The 18,536-nt window shown below is 49.7% G+C and overlaps 2 protein-coding genes across 5 annotated transcripts in view; both read left to right on the forward strand.

Annotated features, from left to right (window-relative positions):
* ncbp3 (nuclear cap binding subunit 3) overlaps positions 1-4,113 on the forward strand; it is an 11,528-nt gene extending 7,415 nt beyond the window's left edge. For all 3 annotated transcript variants that reach the window (XM_085290007.1, XM_085290005.1, XM_085290006.1), the window contains 3 exons: positions 2,313-2,461; positions 2,533-2,703; positions 2,780-4,113. In XM_085290007.1, the coding sequence (XP_085146133.1) occupies positions 2,313-2,461; positions 2,533-2,703; positions 2,780-3,138 (679 nt within the window). In that variant the 3' untranslated portion in view covers positions 3,139-4,113. The remainder of the gene's footprint in view (positions 1-2,312; positions 2,462-2,532; positions 2,704-2,779) is intronic.
* A 1,752-nt stretch (positions 4,114-5,865) lies between these two features.
* On the forward strand, positions 5,866-18,447 carry pcf11 (PCF11 cleavage and polyadenylation factor subunit). Of its 2 annotated transcripts, XM_085290003.1 has the most exons (18): positions 5,866-6,391; positions 8,261-8,386; positions 8,662-8,844; positions 9,768-9,980; positions 11,944-12,881; positions 12,960-13,134; positions 13,257-13,659; positions 13,741-13,878; positions 13,966-14,031; positions 14,274-15,532; positions 16,389-16,455; positions 16,544-16,669; positions 16,748-16,880; positions 16,956-17,139; positions 17,221-17,376; positions 17,468-17,560; positions 17,651-17,686; positions 17,789-18,447. In XM_085290003.1, exons 1-18 carry the CDS (start codon positions 6,149-6,151, stop codon positions 18,011-18,013), a joined length of 4,764 nt encoding a protein of 1,587 aa, XP_085146129.1. In that variant the 5' UTR covers positions 5,866-6,148; the 3' UTR covers positions 18,014-18,447. The 2 variants fall into 2 exon arrangements, with proteins under 2 accessions (XP_085146129.1, XP_085146130.1); XM_085290004.1 differs by lacking the exon at positions 13,966-14,031 and having other exon boundaries at positions 5,870-6,391.
* Positions 18,448-18,536: the final 89 nt, after the last annotated feature.

Raw genomic sequence — 18,536 nt, forward strand, 5'->3', positions numbered from 1 at the left:
ACCTTGTTTTTACGTCTGAGTGGGCGGCCTCACAGGAAGTGACATCATAGAAAAATCAGGCATTCTGCAGTTTTGGGTGATGATGGTGGGAAGTGGGCGGATCCCGAGTTAAACTTTATTTAACTTTGAAGCGAGTGAGAACGATTGGCTGGTCACCAACCAGCAACTGTAAAACAACCACTACCACATACTACTTCCTGTGTGGGCGGATCTTTAGTCTCCAGGCTGTTGCTGTGAGTACTGACAGTTACTGTGTCCCAAAACCTAAGCTGCATCCTCCGGAGGACCGAGAAGGCCGGAAGTAAACAGCTCTGAAACTGGACGGTCTCGCCTTCAGATCTGTGTCAGCGCTGTCTCGGTGGAGTTTAATAAACTCGTCCGTCTGCTCCTTGCTGTCTAAAATGTAACAGGACACTGGAGTAAACTCGACCATCTGTTTAATCAGTTTTCTGTTTGACGTTTATTCAGCTGTGTGAAAACCACCCGGGGGATTAATAAAGTTTTATTTTATCTAATAACTTTAATCTGAGCCAAACCGATTTACTCACGAACAAATAAAACAAAAAGCCAAACAATAACATTTTTAGGTTGTCTAATAGGGCTGCCACGATTAGTCGACTAGTCACGATTACGTCGACTATCAAAACCGTCGACGACTGATTTAATAGTCGATGTCTCGTTTGAAGCTTTGTAAGATCACAAAAGACGCAGGAATAATAGCAGGATTTAAGAGTGTAATAACGGACTGAAACAGAAGATGGCAGCACTGCATGTACAAGGATGCCAGCTGCCGTTAAACCCAGAAGAAGAAGAAGAAGCTCTGTCCCAGAATTCATAGCGCGGCCCAGCGCAGTTTCCAACAATGGCGGCAGCTAGTTAGTTTTAATGTTACTCTTATTATTCTTTCTGGGTCACAAAATAAACGTTTAACATATTTTCAGGCGAGAATGTAGCTGTGTAAACCTCAAATATCTGCTCAGTTTATCAAGACACCACATACTTTCAAAAGCGCTCCGACGTTTTCGGAGACGTCTGTTACCCACTAGCTCGATAGCTAGCCGGGGGCTAGGTCACTAGAGCCGTGAGAACACCGGACTCCCGGCAAATTGTTTTCAAACCCACCGCCGTCTTTCGCTACTCAGGTTAAACATGATATATGAGTCACTTAGAGAACTTACAAATGTTATTGTTTGGCTTTTTTTAGTATTTTATTTGTTCCTGAGTAAATCGGTTTGTCTGAGATTAAAGTTATAGTTTCTACACAGCTGAATAAACGTCAAGCAGACAGCTGATTATCAGAAGTGTGAGATGCTCGAGAATTTACTCCGGTGTCCTGTTATATTTTAGATAGCAAGGAGTTTATTAAACTTCACCGAAACAATCTGCAAATGTCATTAACATTTAATAAACTATCATCTTGTCTTTATTTTTAGTTAGCACCTGAAACACTTAAAGCTGTAAGCTAATGATAGTTATATAAGAGCAGATGCTGCTGGTGCAATAAGCTGTATGGATGATGATCTGATTAGTGACTAATCGCAAAAATAATCGCTGACTAGTCGACTATCATTGTCTAAGTAACTTATATATTACATTTAAACTGAGTAGCGAAAGACCGCGGTGGTCTGTAAAGTGTCTGGTGTAAATACTGTTATGTTTTCTTTATTTACTGTGCTAAGTTCCTTCCTTTTACTTTATATCTTATACTTTTACTACGGTTATTTATTACTGTGCTGCTTCTTGTTTTATTGCTGCTGTGAGCTACCAAACAAATTTTGTTGTATAACTACAATGACAATAAACTTCTTCTTTGTCTCTTTATCTTATCTGAAAACGATGTGCCGGGAGTTTGCCGTTCTCGCCCCGGCTCGCTGGTGGGTAACAGATGTCTCCGAAAACGTTGAAGCACTTTTGCAAATATGTGTCTTGATAAACCGAGCAGATATTTGAGGTTTGCACAGCTACATTCTCGCCTGGACATATGTTAAAAGTTTATTTTGTGACCCAGAAAGAATAATAAGAGTAATATTAAAACTTAGTTGCAGTAAAGGACCTACCCGACCCATCCTTCAAATTCGGGGAAATGGAGGAGGCATTTTGGGATATATTTGGAGGAGTCTACGCCGCGTTGCTGTGATGTAATCGGCCTACAAATGCGGCCTCAGGAGGATGCAGCCTAGGTTGTGGGACACAGCTAGTGAATGCACGAAAGATTTTCTTCTGCTCTGATCATTAAACCTGCAGGAATGTTTCGCCGCCGCGCTCACACACGTTTGCTTTGCGTTTAACTCTGCCTGTGTCGCACCGTTCAGGAACAGGATCGGAACGTCGGGATCACAGAGCAGGACCAAAGCCTCGTCGCCCTCTAAGGTGACGGACGTGCGGCAGCTGCTGGAGGAGAAGCGGCAGGGCCACTCTCAGCACAGCCAGCCCCCTCCGGTGGTCAGCGGCGGGAAGACAGGTGAGCGGTTTAAATCCAGGTGCTTGCTGTGCTGCCGTGAGGCGGGCCTCTGACTCTGACGCTCTCCGCAGACGTACGGCAGCGGCTCGGGAAAAGACGCTACTCTCCAGACAGACGCCGCTCCCCCTCACCGCTGTCCCCGAGAGACACTCCCCTAGCCAGAGATGTGCATCGCAGACTGGGCGTGGCCAGTCAGGACAGCAGAGGCCACTGCTCAAACTCATCCACAGACAGGAAGACGGGTACGGAGGCGACGCCAACCTCTGTCGTCTTCTTTCTTTGCTGTGTGGCGTTTGTAACGCTCTCTCTCGTCTGCAGGCGGGCTGTGGAGCAGACTCGGCTCCAGCGACGACGACGGCAGCAGCGCTGCCGCCAGACGTCACGACAGGTCAAGCGGCCGCTCGGCGGGGCTGTTCTCCTCTTCCTCATCGGGCCGGGATGGCGGTGGCAGCAGTAGAAGCGAGAGGAGGCGTGGTGACGGAGAGGGGGACAAGGAGGAGGAGGACGACAGGCGCGGGGACGAGGAGGACGACTCGACGCTGCAGAGGATGTGGGGCGCCATGATCAAACAGAAGCAGGAGCGTCTCACCCACAAGATGAAGAAGAGTCGGCTGGACAACCTGCCCTCGCTGCAGATCGAGATCAGCCGCGACAGCAGCGACGAGTCCGACGCCTGAACCACACGAGGAGGAGGGGGCGGAGCAGTATTTCCTCTGATGGACGACGACCCGGGTGAGTTGGGGAACGGGGCCGGGCGGCGAGCTTCTCCCTTTGAAAACACCTGAAATAATGACTCGTAAATATCAACAGAAACATTTCATAAAACTTCTCCAGGGAGCCGCAGTCCACCTCGACTGCTCCCTGAAGCTCCGCCCACCTTTAATTTCAACTTCCTGCAGTGTGCGCCCTCCTCACTTCCTGTCTGAAGCGAGGTGAAGTTGCAAATTGTCACTTTATCATCCAGATCAGTGACAGTTGTTTGGGGGCGTGGCCTCTAATCACCTGCTGCAGGTGAGGCAGAATAGAGCCAAAGGAAGCGATCCGTCCCCTGAAGTCGTATCGCCCAGTACTGAGGGGTCAGTCGGGTTGTGAGGTCATTTCCTGCCTCGGCGTTCCGGAGTTTGTTCACTCGGCTGTGGATCTGAGGACATTTCAGAGGAAGTCCTGCGAAGTTCGGTGCTAATTATGAGCAGAGGGCGAAGCTTTGGTTCCCGCGGCCTCCTCTCCTCCTGCCTGTGGTGTTCTGTCAGGATGTGGCAAAGCATCATGGGAAACTCTCCGCTCACCTGCTGCTGCTCTTCTTGTCACCATTCTCGCTCGCCACCATTCCTCAGCTTTTCCCCGTATGACTGCAGCTCAGACAGTGAAGTGACTCCGCCTCCAGCGTGTGGTGTAGGCGTGGTGTTAGCGCTGGCAGGACTGGGGCGTCCGCTGTGGGACATTTTCCTACTTTTTGTCTCTTTATTATTATTTTTTTCTTCTAAACACCTTGTTGATGACCCGGATGTGTGTGCGAGTGCGAGTCCATCGACTGTTCCTGTGACGTCACATGATGTGTTGTTTTTAAATGAAACCTTTGGGTCCACGTGCAGGTGACACCACACTGCTGCTCCTGAGATGAGATCATTATTAAAGTACCGGCTGATGTTTTATTCCACACGTGTCGAGTCTTCTTCCTGTAACCCTGACCACAGATACCTGCACAACACAGGTGTGCTTTTCAGGCGGGTGTTCCAACAACCAGGGAGGGGTTGTGAGCTCATTGAGGCGTGGCCTCTGCGCTGGACGCAGACACACAGATGCTCAGGAACAGCCAAATATAAAACCATCTTCCTCAGACGTGTTGGTGCGATTAACCTCAGCAGCCATATTATCAGGCTCCAGGTCAGAATTGTGCGTCACCATCCACCTGTCAGCTAAAGAGGCCACACCCCTCCATAATGCAAATTTTAATCCTTAATTTAAACAGTTGAGTTATTTTAAAAAGTCTGCAGACGTGTGTGTTTCTCGCTGTTGGAGCTGCTGCCTGGATAAATGCGACGCTTCTGTCAGGTGTACGAATCGAACACGTGACCCTCAGAGAGGATCATGTTCACAGGAAAAAACGAAAACATTGCAAATTAAAATGACAAATGTCCAGCAGAAAACACTTCAGCTCACAGTTGTGTCAAAGTGCTTTATAATGTCAGGTAAAGACCCCTGAGCTGTCACTGTAGCGACAGCCGGATGGAAAAACCTCTGGCAGAAGTTGGACGATGGGACAAAGACGTGCTGCAGAAGAGAGCCAGAGATTAATAATTACTAACGATTAAATGCAGAAAGGTGTATTACCACACCAAGAAACACTCAGTGCATCATGGGAATCTCCAGCAGTGCAGTACCTGTAACACCTACAGCTTGTTCTAATCGCTCTAATAGGATATTATGGTCGACAGTATCGAACGCTGCACTGAGGTCTAGCAGGACAAGCACAGAGATGAGTCCACTGTCAGAGGCCATAAGAAGATCATTTGTAACCTTCACTAAAGCTGTTTCTGTGCTGTGCTGAGCTCTGAAACCTGACTGAAACTCTTCAAATAAACCTCTGCAGATGATCTGTTAGCTGTTTGACTCTTTCAAGGATGTTTGATATGATTGAATTTGATGAAGTTAAGGTAAGGCCGGCTCAGCGGCGCTCTGGCTGCGGCGCCGACAGACCACAGTGATCTTTTCAGCAGATTCAGATGAGCCTGAACGGTGAGCTCAGTTTCATAGTCGTTACTATGCAAACTGTCATGAGCGCTGAACAATGGCCATGAGTAGCATTCAGAGAGTTGGGAACCCTCAGCTCAGCCTTTCCCTTTTCATGTGTTCTCAACGCCTCATTGAAACTTACAGGACGTCTGGGTGAAACACAGGTTCTGGCCTGATGAGGTAGCTCTTTGGTGTTGGTTACGCCTCTTAACTCTTAGGTGACTTTTTCATGCTTGAATGATTCCTAACTGCAGAGATGAACCAGTGCTGCGTCTGCATATAACAAATAACCTGTCTGTTCCTGCAGGCATTACACACAGAGCTGCTCCCAGTTCAAACTGGTGACGTTGACTTATAAGTTTGTTATAATTGTGTAAACTCTGTTTTCTCCTTATGTACTTGTCTGTACGTAGTTCCCATGTTTATGAGGGATGGCACACACTTTTTAAGACTTTTACAAAGACACAGTTCGATCAAAATGTAGAATTAAAATTGTTTGAATTGATTAAATTTAGTTTTTAAATATACATATCTATATATATTTATTTATTGGTGTTACGATATGCGAACATAGTTTCTAATGAGTAACGTGTTTATTTGCGAGTAGTGCTGCGGCCTGGTCGTTGAGTAAGAGCTGTTGCAATCATTTTTCGTTATGTAATCGGGATTGACGGTACTCCACTCTGATTGGCTCATTTGTGTGGCCGTTATTTCCCCCAACTAATCGCAAAGAAAACCCAGGTTAAGGCGGGCTGAAACCAGCCAATGACCCTGCACTGACATCACGACTGTTATAAAAACCTCAACGTGACGTAGACTTCCTTCAGTTACAGTCGCCATTTTCTTGTGGTCGTTGAAAGGGCACTGAACTGCGACAGAAGACGGCTGAAATATACCCCCGAACCGGCGTGATTTCTCAACAAGTCCGGGACGAACAGTTAGCCGTATGAGTTCATGGACTGCCTGCTGATCAGTGGTTATGGTTTCGGTAAGACTCGCTTAGGTTTGGCCGAGTGTCTCAGCTCAAAGATGGACGACAGCGCGGCGAGGGAAGACGCCTGCCGGGAGTACCAGTCCTCCCTCGAAGACCTGACGTTTAACAGCAAGCCGCACATCAACATGCTGACCATCCTGGCCGAGGAAAACATCAACTTCGCCAAGGATATCGTGGAAATTATTGAAGCACAAATAAGCAAGGTTTTTATGAATATAGAATACTTTCACACTGAGATGTTTGCTGTCGATGTATGTAGTTAGCTGCTAGCCGAACATGGCGACGAGGTCGGCCGCGGTAACGGTCTCTGAAAACATCCAGCTGTTTGTTCTGCTAGCTCCGCATTCAGCCAACTCTTGAACAACTGTGTGTATTAAAGTCAACCGACCATTTATTCTTTATTGTACTCAGCAGCACGCCATTTCTCTGCAGACTCGCTGTAGGTACTCGATGTGGTCTGGAGTTGAAATCCACCTTAAATCAGCCCACCTTAAATCAGTCCGTCTTTACCGTTCGCTCTGCGTTTTCCTCTTTAATGTGGAGTAAACGTCAGTAGACGTGAGTAGAAAAGAAGGCGGCACTTTAGCGGGACGTTAACTTTGGTTCAGCTTGTTGCCATGGTAGTTTGTTTAAACCAACTTTATTTAAACAACTGCAGCGACAGAATACTTTCTGACACGTGGGAAGGGCCGAAATCTGCACGAGGCTGCTTTAAAACCTAGATTAAAGTTCAGGCTGATGATTATTTCTTAAAATTAAAAAATACTAAATTCACAAAATGGATGTTTTTTGAAAGTCTTGTTTCTCTGGGTTATTAACACAAAGGATGAGGCCACATAGAGCTGGGGAAGTAAATCTGAGTCACTTTCCTGAACAGGGGAAATCACCGCGCTGTTATTTCTGGCCTCAGTCGGACAGTAGCTCTACTGAACTCCGGGTGATGTCTCAGTTTGTGCCCTGCTGGTCTCAGGCTAATGCTCTGAAGTGGTCTAAACTTTGTTAAATAAAGAAACAGTAAAAACCTTGAATTGGCCTAAACTCCTCACATCAGGTTCAGCAGTTTGACTTTAAACCAAGGACAGATTTCATAGAAGTGCCTGACGTGTTGAAGTGTCGCCCGCTGATGTCTGTAAATGAATAAATAACTGCTGTGCTGATGGTGTCACAGTTCTCCTTTAGAAGTCTGAGGTGTGCACGTGTTGAACAAAGCTTTGGTAAACAGTCAAACTTCCCTCTGCAGCACTTGAGCTTTCAATCAGCGTGAAGCTCGTCACATTGATCTGACTGAGGATTAGCGGCTCGAGTTTTTGGTGGATTTTGACCATCTGTAGTCCTGCTGAGCTCAGACCACATCAGTGTCTCTGAATGGTTTCAGTCTGATCTGTTGTGTGTTATCAGTGTCGGGTCATTGATTAACGGGGCGTCTTCAACACCCCCTCCGCCCGCCATCACGTTACACTCAGCTTCTGGTCCATGACACTTGATTTAATTCTCGAGTGAATCTTGAATTCTTGAAAAATGTGATTTGAATGGTTAAAATGTTTATAATAAAAAATGTGAAATGTGCTTTTTGTCATTTTTTATTTCCCAGTGTAATTTCTTGGCATGACTCTGGTTTCATTTACTGCACACACTGAGGGAGGGGGGGGGGGATTAAAGATGTCGGGGGTCAAAGTGGAGGTGTGAGGGGGAATAAAGCTCACTGGGGGTGGAGTCACCTCGAAGACGAGCCTTCTGGGTAAACGTACAAAGAGCGGTGGAAGGTTACAAACGCTCTTTGGAGGTAAACGGCTCCTGGACTGAAGCCTGGCGGCGCCACGGACTCATTTTGTAACTCGGCAGACGCTGAGTGGACTCGGGAAGATGACTTTTCCTTTTTCTCCTGTGAAGACGCAGCAGCGCACGGACTGACTGGGACTGAGATGTTTTCCTGCAGTTCTTGACCTTTTGAACTTTTTCCACGTTTTTGGGTGCTGAGGGGCGGGGCAGGTGTACTGTGAGCTTTTATTCTGAAATGTTGCTTTTAACCCCTGTTTGTTTTCTAAACTTGTCGAGTTCTCTTATTGCTCCAGGCCCCACCCAGCGAGAAGCTTCCAGTTTTGTACTTAGTGGATTCCATAGTGAAGAATGTTGGAGGAGAATACCTTGCAGTGTTTGCTAAAAACCTAATCCCTTCATTTATATGTGTCTTTGAAAAGGTACAGTTCTCTTTGCTGCCGTTTGGCCTTGTTAAGATTTAAGCAGTGACATGTTAGCAGCCCTCGCACTCCCTCCTGTTTGTCCTGTTGCTTGCTTTCTTCTGTGTAGTCTCCTGCACTCTGCTCCTGTCTTACTGCGTAACGTACTGCTAATGAAAGCTGGAGGGAGGCTTTAGGACTTTAGCTGATGTTTTGAAGTGGACTAACAGCTGTGCACAGTGTGATGTCTGCTTTTTGTTGGTGGCTGTGGACCAAGCGCTGTCCTCTGTTTGTAGGTGGACGAAAACACTAGAAAGTCCCTGTTCAAGCTGCGCTCCACCTGGGACGACGTGTTCCCGCCCAAGAAGCTGTACGCGCTTGACGTGAAGGTCAACTCTGTGGACCCAGCGTGGCCCATCAAGCTGCCGCCGCCCACCCCCAACTCCAGCATCCACGTCAACCCCAAGTTCCTCAAACAGGTGTGTACGAGCGGGGGCGTGAGCCTCGGGCAGCCCGAGGTCGCCCCGGCGCAGAGGTTTGTTCCTGAGGTCCTCGTCGGGCTTCTCAATAAATGTGTCTGTGCCCTTGAAATGTCGATAAAGAAGATGTAGTGAAACGTGCAGGTACACCCCTGAGGATTGTTCACATGTAAATAAGTTATTGTTACAGTAACTACCACAAACAATGTTTCCTATTAAGAGTCTTTAAAAGGTCCAGAGAGCTTCAGCGTGGGAGGTTTTTGTTTTTAGTTTTTCTGCTGTAATATCTTCAAATAAAGATGTGCTGAGGAGAATAAAGGAGACCCGGCAGAACTCTGTGTTTAATACTTACTATTTTGTTTTTTTACTTTTGCTCTTATGAGCGTTGAGTTTTTGTGCCTGATCTGAGGTTTCGGTTGTGCTTGGTTACGTTGTGAAGCTGCTTTCAGATCTGCTGTCGAGCTCACGTCAGAAAAAGTAGAAAAATGAAGCTGGGAGCAGAAATTGGTTTGTTTGGCTCAAATGACAGAATTTGACAATTTTTAACCAACTAAAGTGAGCAGACGTCATGCTTTTATTAAACTGTTGACTGGTGTCAGACTGGGTTAACCTGTCAGGACATCCATGCAGAGTGAACCTGATAAACTGGTTCAAACCAGTGTTAACCACTGTCAGGTGGCTGCATGCAGGTTTGGTTAGTTTGATCACTGGAAATGTTTTTAAAGAGGTTTTCCATAAATATGACCGGGTCAAGTGTCACATCCACGTGCTCCTTACCTGTGTCCGGGTCAGGCTCCAGGGTTGGACCCCAGTGACCCTCCCTGGTCTCTGACCACACACAGCATCATCCACATTGAGCGATGGGATTTTGTGGAGCTGAACTTGAGTTCTAAACCGAAGTTATCTTTCTCTCCGTCTTTCAGCCTGAGGAGTCTTCATCCTCTCCCAGGCCAACCCCGGCCCAGCCACCGCCCACGGCCCCACCTGCCCCTCAGCCGGTCCCTGCCGCCATCAGTCAGTCCAGCCTGACACAGGAGCAGCTAATCCGGCAGCAGCTGCTGGCCAAACAGAAGCAGCTCCTGGAGCTCCAGCAGAAGAAGATCGAACTGGAGCTGGAGCAGACCAAAGCTCAGCTGGTACGACCACCTGGGGCTGTAACATCACTGTTAGCCAATCACGTGTCCGCATCACAATCCAGGGGTTCAGACTTAAGCTAAAACCAGAACATTATCTAAGCGCTGTCATGGCCATTCACTGCTTTAAAAACCCTGAAACACCCCGAATGTGTTAAAGCCTTCAGCTCCAGTTCAGATCAAACTACAAACCAGTTTGATCTGAACTGGGACGCTGCTAGTTCCCATTTAAAGGGTAAAAACGACAGGAAGAAGCAGCAGAGTCTTAAATCTTTTGTTTTGGCTCAAAGCTCACCTGTCACTTGTCCGAAGGTTTAGAGCAGCGGTCCCAGGTAGGGCTGAACGATTATGGAAAATAATCTAATTGCGATTTTTTTTTTTTTTTTTTGGCCCCAATATTGCGATGCGATTATTTTTTAAGGTCTTTGTCTTCTGTATTATTAAACAAAGACAAGCAATACATCATATAGTATGGCCAATACTATATTACATTAATTTTAAACTGTTCTTTCCTGGAAGACAGACCTCTGTTATGATGACATGAGGTGATGCATGAATTGATGACTGACATTTTTATTTAACTTCTTCAATCACAACAGTATATTTGAACATACACAATAGTTTATTTTTAGCTTACAAACATCTGAGCATAAAGTGCTGACAAGGAACCCTGGTGTAAACATTAAAATGAAAGTCAGTACAATGTGCAGATTGCAGAAATATACATAAACAAAATCAGTGGCTTTACCACACTCAGTTTTTCGACATCTGTGAACTACTAGACAGTCATTCAATTAAAAAATAATATTAAATAAATAAAACTAATAAATAAAAAATACACACATCTTACTGATCTCTGCAGTCAGTAACATTACACATAAAGTGCAAACATAATAGCAATTGTATAAACACACACACAAACACGCCTTTAAAGTTTAAAGGCGTGAAATTGGACGGTCTAGTTCTGATTAGCGTCACCGCTGTCTCGGTGGAGTTTAATAAACTCGGCCGTCTGCTTCTTGCTATCTAAAATATAACCAGACACTGGTGTAAATTCTCGACTGTCTCATACTTCTGTTTAATCAGTTTTCTGTTTGACGTTTAGTCAGCTGTGTGAAAACCAAGGAGGAACCCACCCGGGGGATTAATAAAGTTTTATTTTATCTAATCTAATAACTTTAATCTCAGCCAAACCGATTTACTCACGAACAAACAAAACACTGAAAAAAGCCCAACAATAACATTTTTAGGTTGTCTAAGTGACTTATATATTACGTTTAACCCGAGCAGCGAAACTCCGCGGTGATTTGAAAATGATGTGCCGGGAGTTGTGCCGTTCTCGGCCGCATCAGTAACCCTCGAGCTCCCGGCTAGCTGTCGAGCTGGTGGGTAGCAGACGCCTCCGAAAACGTCGAAGCACTTTTGCAAATATGGGATATCTTGATAAACCGAGCAGATATTTGATGTTTACACAACTACTTTCTCGCCTGAAAATATGTTAAAAGTTTATTTTGTGACCCAGAAAGATTAGTATGAGTAATTTTAAAACTTAGTAGCGGCCGCCATTGCTGGAAACTGGAGTTTGGCTGGGCCGCGCTATGAATTCTGGGATATGGTAGTAATTTGGACAGCCTTATAATCGCAGTATAATCGCAGCCTTTGCGGTTAGAAAATTGCACTTGATCATGTCGCGATATTATCGCAAATGCGATATATCGTTCAGCCCTAGTCCCAGGGCCGTGAGAGTCGAGGCTCGGGTGTGACATTTATGGTTTTCAGGGTTTTTGTCGTTAACGCTGTTTCCTCGGGTCTTTTCCCGTGTGTTAGGACTTGTTGTTTTTGTTTTGTACTGGTTTTACTTTCCTGTATTTATCCGCGACACCTTAAAGCGGAGTTTATCTGCTGTCAGGTTTGTTGTGTAGAAACTTGCACATATTTAACAGGCAGCTCTGTCACATGGTTACAGGTCAGCGGCTTCACATTACCAGCAGCGACGGCGATCTCCACTTCATCAGCAATGAGCCCGGCGCCCAAGCTCATCAGCCAACCCGCTCCCGTGGTCCGACCCTGGGTACCCCCTCAGAGCGATTCAAAGTCGTCCGTCAGAGACCCCCGGCTGAACCGCCCGCCCACTGGCCCCCTACCTAAAGACCAGCCTGCCACAACAAAAAGAGAGACTCCACCCACCACAGGAAGTCACACTCTCGCTTTGGAGAAAGCCAGGATGCAGAAGAAAGACGCTCCACAGGAGAAACCCAAATCCAAATCGCCGTCTCCAATGGCGAAGAGTGGGCCGAGTAAAACCAAAGCAGCGGAGGCAGCGCTTCAGAGCGGCACGAAGAAAGACCCGCGGCTGAGGAAACGCACGCAGGACAAGGTGGGCGAGGGCAAGGACGGTGAGCAGAAGGAGAAGAAGCGATGTGGTGATGAGGAGCGGGAGGATGCTGCACGGGGGGCGGAGCCTCAGAGGTTCAAAGGCAAACTGGTGAATGGTTCGGTCGCCAAACACGAGCGTGACAAGGCTGCTGATAAGACCGCTGGCAACGCCAGAACGCATGCAAGGAAGCGCACTCGCTCGCGGTCTAGGTCGCGATCCCCCGCCGGCTCCCCAAAGAGGAAGGACAGACGCTCGCCAAAGGGCAGAGCCCGCAGCAGCTCGTCCTCGCCATCACCTTTGCACAAAGCTGGAAAACCACGGAGGCTCGACCTGCTGCACAGCAAGCCCGGTCGGGAGGACCGTCCCACCCCCAAAAGCCAATCTGAGAGCAGAAGGTCCAAGAGACCCGGGGAGGAACGCCACTCCGAGACCAGAGACTCTCACTCGCCACGCAGCCACGACGGAGGCTGCAAGGAGATGAAGGACGCCCCTCACCGCTGGAGGAGCGGCTGGGAGGAGAGTAAACAGTGAGTTCATCAAACGCATCAGAAATATTATTCAAAAGTTTTAAAACTTTAAAAAACGTAAATCGTTTTCCTCCTCAGCATGAAGCTGTCGGGCGACGTGCACGCCAAGCCCACGCCTCAGAGACACAAACCGTACAGCACGCCAAACCGCCCCAGCACCCCCCGAACCCCGAAGCACCGGCTCAGCGTCGACGCCAACCTGCAGATCCCCGATGTCCTGAACTCCGCCTCCAAGAAGGACCTGCTGAGGAGGGTACGTTCACTGACCCGCTCACATGCAGGATAAAGCTGTTTCACTGGTTTTCACTTGTTATGATCAGTGGGGGGGGGGGTTACCATGTCACTAAATATCATGTGACTATGACATGTCTGCAGGCGAGCAAGCGCATGGAGAGTGGCGAGATCTCCCGCGAGGAGTTCCTCAATATGGCTCACCAGATCAAACAGCTGTACCAGTATCAGGAGGAGATCCAGCTGCGCAAAGACAGCTGGGACGACTCAGACTTCCCCGTCAAGAAGCAGCCGCCACTGCTGAGCACTCCCTCATCTCAGCCCCGCCCCCACGAAGGCATGGACCCGGCGGAGCTGTCATACTACGAGCACAAGTCGAAGCTGAGGAAGACTCAGGTCAATCACCGACCTGCCGGAGAGGAGTGGGAGGGGGAGGAGACTCCCGAGATCACCGACAAACCAGGGCACAGCGAGAAGATGGGTGGCGGTCAGAGCGGCGGACATCCGCCGCCACATAAATACAACCGAGGCCCGCGAGACAGGCCAGGTGAGCGTCACATGATCAATAAATTAGCCAGAGAACAGAGCTTTATTCCTTAAACAAAAACACATCTGCTGCCCTTTTCAGGCGAGAGGCGGAGCAAAGAGTGCGAGGAGCATCGGGCGCCGCTCGCCCCCATGGTTGAGGAGTACAACCACGGCAAAGAGTTTCCAGCGCTGAAGCCAGGTCTTCGCTTCACGAAGAGACCCGACCACAGAGAGACAAGTGAGTGCACGCCGCCACCATGCTGCGCTGCGTTCACGTGTTCAAGTGGCGTGAAGGTTACCTGTTATCTGTCATCTTTATCCACAGAGAGGTCAGAGGTCAGGTTCTGGAGCGGCGGGGTGTCAGGGTGTCGATCAGGGATACTTCAGCAGGGTTAGACATTTCTAACGAGTCCTACACATTCAGTCAGGAGCCCCGATTACATCATCAGCTAACCGCTAATTAGACACTCCCTCTCACCGCCAGCCTTTCAAGGCATTGTGGGAGTCGTAGTCGGCCACCTCTGCAGTTCTGTAGTGTCACCCTCACATTCAGACAGATGAAGCTCAAACTGTAATTTATCAGCTGACAGGAAGCGGCAGCGTTCACAGCATTTCTTCTTCTGTGGTTTCCAGATGAGAGAGAGTGGACCTCGCCGCTGACAGAGCGGCAGCATTATAACGACCGCGAGGAGCAAAAGAGCAGCTACAATGTCCCACGGCGGTACGGCCCACCTGCTGACGCCCGCAGGCCGGAGGTGCCCCCTCCTTCGGGCACAGTGGTCCACAGGAACTCCCCGAGCCCAGCTGGCCTGGACGCCACGGCGACACGCTTCGAGCGCGAACGGCTATCACCGTTACAGAAAGACTCTGCTGACATGAGCCCGATAGCGCGCTTTGAGAGCCCAAACAGCGAGCACTCGGACGACGGGCCCCTTGATGCCCCGCCGCCTCATGCTTCAACCAAATCCATCCTGAAGGCGCCACTCCCCCGTGGAGGGCCGCAATCTTCGGTCCGACAGCACGGCGGGTCACCCGGACACACACCACCTCACGACGGGGGACACCCCCCTGCACGCTACAATGGCCCCGGTCATATGGGCTCTTCTAGGCCTCACGCCCCAGGATGGTATGAAGGCGGCGGTGGCCCTGGGCGGTTCGATGACTCACTGCAGTGTGAGGGGCCTCACCACCCAGCCCCCAGCAGGTTCGAGGGTGCCGGACCAACTCATCACACAATGGCGGAGAGGGTGGACGGTCCCGGACACATCAGTCATGGCCCGATGAGAGGCGGAGAACGAATAGGGCGGTTTGAGGGCCCCCCTCAGGGGCCCGGCAGGTTCGGGGCTCCTGTCGCACTACAGACACGATTTGAGGTGCCGGCACCCGGCCACTCAGAGGGCCCGCTGCAGCGCTTCGAAGCACCACGTCACTTAAACAACATGGGTCCCGGCCCTGGATCCGCCCCCATGGGCTTCCAGCAGCGGCCAGCACGCTTCGAGGGCCCCACGAGGTTTGATGGCCCTGGACACTTCGAGGGGCCGGGCCAACCGGGCCCCCGGTATGACGTGCCACATCAGGGAGGCCCCCCGCACTTCGAGCACTTCCCCGGGCAGGGCCACCTGCGCTTCGAACCCCAACACAACCTGCAGCCCCTCATGAGACAGATGGGCCCGCCCATGTACGAAACCCCCATGGCCCCCCAGCAGAACTTCGCCATGCCCCCCCAGCGTTTCCCGGACCCCATCAATCCTCAGTTCCCTGCAGCACCAGCGGCGTTCCCGGCGCAACAGAACATGCAGCAAGCCGGAAACTTCCATGTGCAGCCGTTCAGTCAGCCAGGACCCGCCCCCTTCTACAACCCCGGGGCACCCGCTGTTGGCTTACAGCAGCCGGTAAGCAACGCACAGGACATCACAGGATCTAGACCAATAAGAACAGAGGTAGTTTCAGACAGGTTTCAATCAGAGCAACTGGAGCTCCACCCACAGCTGAGCAGCTGTGACTGTAGTTTGGGGCAACCAAACACTTAGGCATCAGTTAAGTCAGAGTTGATGTGATACATGGAGACGCAGCTAAAAGAGCCGTTATTGGCCTGCTAACAGCATGCTAGCATGCTAATCCTGTATAATCGCAGTGCCTGAGTCTCCTCATGCGATACATGCACCTGAGTTTTATTTAGAAACAATGAAACTTTAAAACCTACATCTATCGCTGAGGCACAGCCAGCCTATGTTGCTAACTTCTGCAACTACTCCAGGTCAGTTGGAGCGAATGGAGTTCTTCCATATAAAACAGCCAATCGGGTAGGCCCAGCAGGCATGCAGCACAGATGGACTGCAAGTGTTACTGTTCTGCATGGTCACAAGTTTCTGGACCTTTGACCTCTGTGATGATTAATTTTCCTTTTTAATTGTTTTTCTTTTTTTAAAGAGAATTTAAAAAAAAAAAAAAAAAACTACATTTAAAGGTATCAGGCTGTGCAGAGGGCGGAGTTAATGCTACAGAGCGTGCTGTTGCGCCGGTTCAGGACATTTATCATTAAATTAGCCCCACTACTGCCAGAAGGTGGCAGCAGACGCTGCTGAGCAAACAAGTGAACGTGTCAGGTAGGAGTGAGGTGCAGAAATGGCAGGAAGATGTGCAGTTGATCCTCTGAGCTGGTGGCTCTGATTGGTGCAGAGGCCACGTTGTTGAGCAGGGCGAGTTCCTGGGGAATGATCTGAGTGTTTGTACCTGTGCTGTTTTCAGGTGAGCGTGATGGGAGCCATGGCCCAGCCCTTCCTACCTCAGACCGCCGTGCCTTTCGGACAGCAGAGTAAGTTTGCGTGGCGTTTGTGTCGGTCAGCTTTAACGCTCTCGAGTTTAAGGTCAGAAATCGTGACTGGTTGTTGGTATTTGCGTAGATCCGCAGGTTGTCCCTCCGGAGAACCACTTCGGTCAGGTGGACGTGAACGACCTGCTGTCCAAGCTCCTCTCCACCGGCATCATCAAACCCTCGCAGCCCGACGCCGCGCCCGCCTCCAGCAGCGGTCAGTGAAGCCCCTCCCTCTGTCGCCTTTAACCTTCTTCTTCAGTCGAGTTTGATGTGTTTGTTTTTTTTTTTCCAGAATCGTCTTCTGTACCTCCGCCGGCACCGCCACCAGAGGAGGAGGAAGAGGAGGAGCAGGAGGTGGAGGGTGAGGGCGAGGGCGAGGACGACGTGCTGGACCTCACCAGCTTCAGCATCGACGATATGAAACAGTGAGTATTTGCCTGTCCTCATCGTCGAGGTTACTTTGTTCTGCTGTGACTCACTTTGCCCCGCCCCTCTCGCAGGCGCTACGAGAGCGTGGTGACGAAGCTGTACTCAGGGAACCAGTGCTGCCTGTGCAGCATGCGCTTCACCGCCGCCCAGACCGACATGTACGCTGACCACCTGGACTGGCACTTCAGGCAGAACCACGCCGGCAAAGTGGCGAGCAAGAAGGTCACGCACCGCCGCTGGTACTACAGCCTCACGGTGAGAACGAACACGCCTCATGGGGCGCGGCGCCTAGCTCCCTGTGGAGCGCTCTGATGTAACGATACGTTTGTCGTGCAGGACTGGATCGAGTTCGAGGAGATCGCCGACCTGGAGGAGCGCGCCAAGAGCCAGTTCTTCGAGAAGGAGAACGAGGAGGAGGTGCAGAAGAGCCAGGCGGCTGCCAAGGAGAAGGAGTTCCAGATCGTGAGAGCCACCAAGGACCAGGTGGGAGAGGTGAGTACGGCGGACGGCCAATCGACGGCCAACCTGCTTGTCGGTGACATCACAGGCTCGCCCAATAAAAATGCTTCCTTCCTCCCTGCAGAGCTGTGAGATCTGTCAGGAGCCCTTTGAGACGTACTGGGTGGAGGAGGAGGAGGACTGGTTCCTGAAGAACGCCGTCAAGGTCGATGACAAGGTGTGCCGAGGCTCCACCCATCCACTTCTAATCAGTAAGATGACCAATAAGAACAAAGCGAGTGACCAGCTGTTTGTTTTCCCTCCACAGAACTTCCACCCCTCCTGCTTCGAGGATTATAAGAACGTAAGTCTCACCTCCTCCCTCACCTCCTCCTTCCTCCTCTTTCTTCTTCTCTGGTATAAACTCACATGTTTTTCTTTGCGCCGCTCTCATTTGTCTCCTCAGACATCGTCGTATGTCGACGTCACGCCGTCGCCCAGTAAGCTGCTGACCGACCACCCGCTGGGCGCCTTCGTGAAGACGGAAGAAAAGCAGGAGGAGGTCACTTCCTGTGCTGTTGCTGCCGCTGCTGCTGCCGCCGCCACCTCAGTGAAACAGGAGGTGCAGAATGAGAGCGGGGAGCCTCCTGAAGTGAAGACGGAGGCAGGTGAGGAGGCGGCGGCGTTGTGAGGTGGCGGCGGTTTTTAGCTGCAGGGACTCGTCCTCTGCGTCTGTACTTGAATACATTTTTGTATTTGGACTCGTGGCCGTGCGGCTGCCTCAGTGAACCTGTACATGACCTAATTTATACATTAAAGTATTTTTGGTAACTCTGGTGTTACAGTGATTGAATCAGCTGTTACCCCTGTACATAGATTATTGATGATTGATTGGTTTATCGATGGGCCCTCGCAGGTGTTGAAGGTAAGCATCGTCTGAGCGGGAGGCGTCGTGGACTCGTCTACCGAGGAGCCCGCCCTCTTTCCGTTTTTCTTTCTCTTTGGATCAATAAAAGCATCTGAAAGCTGTTTGTGTGAATACTGATTGATCTCATTGATCGTTAATTGCCTGAGTTTTACTGTCATTTGGGTTCCAAACATCAATAAAGGTTCAGTGGGTTCAAACATCCTGCTCTGGGTATTTATTCGTGTGTGTGTGTGTGTGTGTGTGTGTGTGTGTGTGTGTGTGTGTGTGTTAAAAGTTCATTTGAAGA

This window comes from Mchenga conophoros, linkage group LG10 (assembly GCF_057382185.1).
Source record: "Mchenga conophoros isolate Kocher_MC1m ecotype Shallow Benthic linkage group LG10, M_conophoros_male_GT1.1, whole genome shotgun sequence".
Lineage (NCBI taxonomy): Eukaryota > Metazoa > Chordata > Actinopteri > Cichliformes > Cichlidae > Mchenga > Mchenga conophoros.

Excerpts from the sequence above, each read along its gene's own strand:
- pcf11 (XM_085290003.1), top strand. The coding sequence starts at position 6,149 with ATGGACTGCCTGCTGATCAGTGGTTATGGTTTCGGTAAGACTCGCTTA. Across the intron at positions 13,135-13,256 it reads AGAAGGACCTGCTGAGGAGG|GCGAGCAAGCGCATGGAGAG; the intron begins GTACGTTCACTG and ends ACATGTCTGCAG. Across the intron at positions 16,456-16,543 it reads CGTGCCTTTCGGACAGCAGA|ATCCGCAGGTTGTCCCTCCG; the intron begins GTAAGTTTGCGT and ends GTATTTGCGTAG.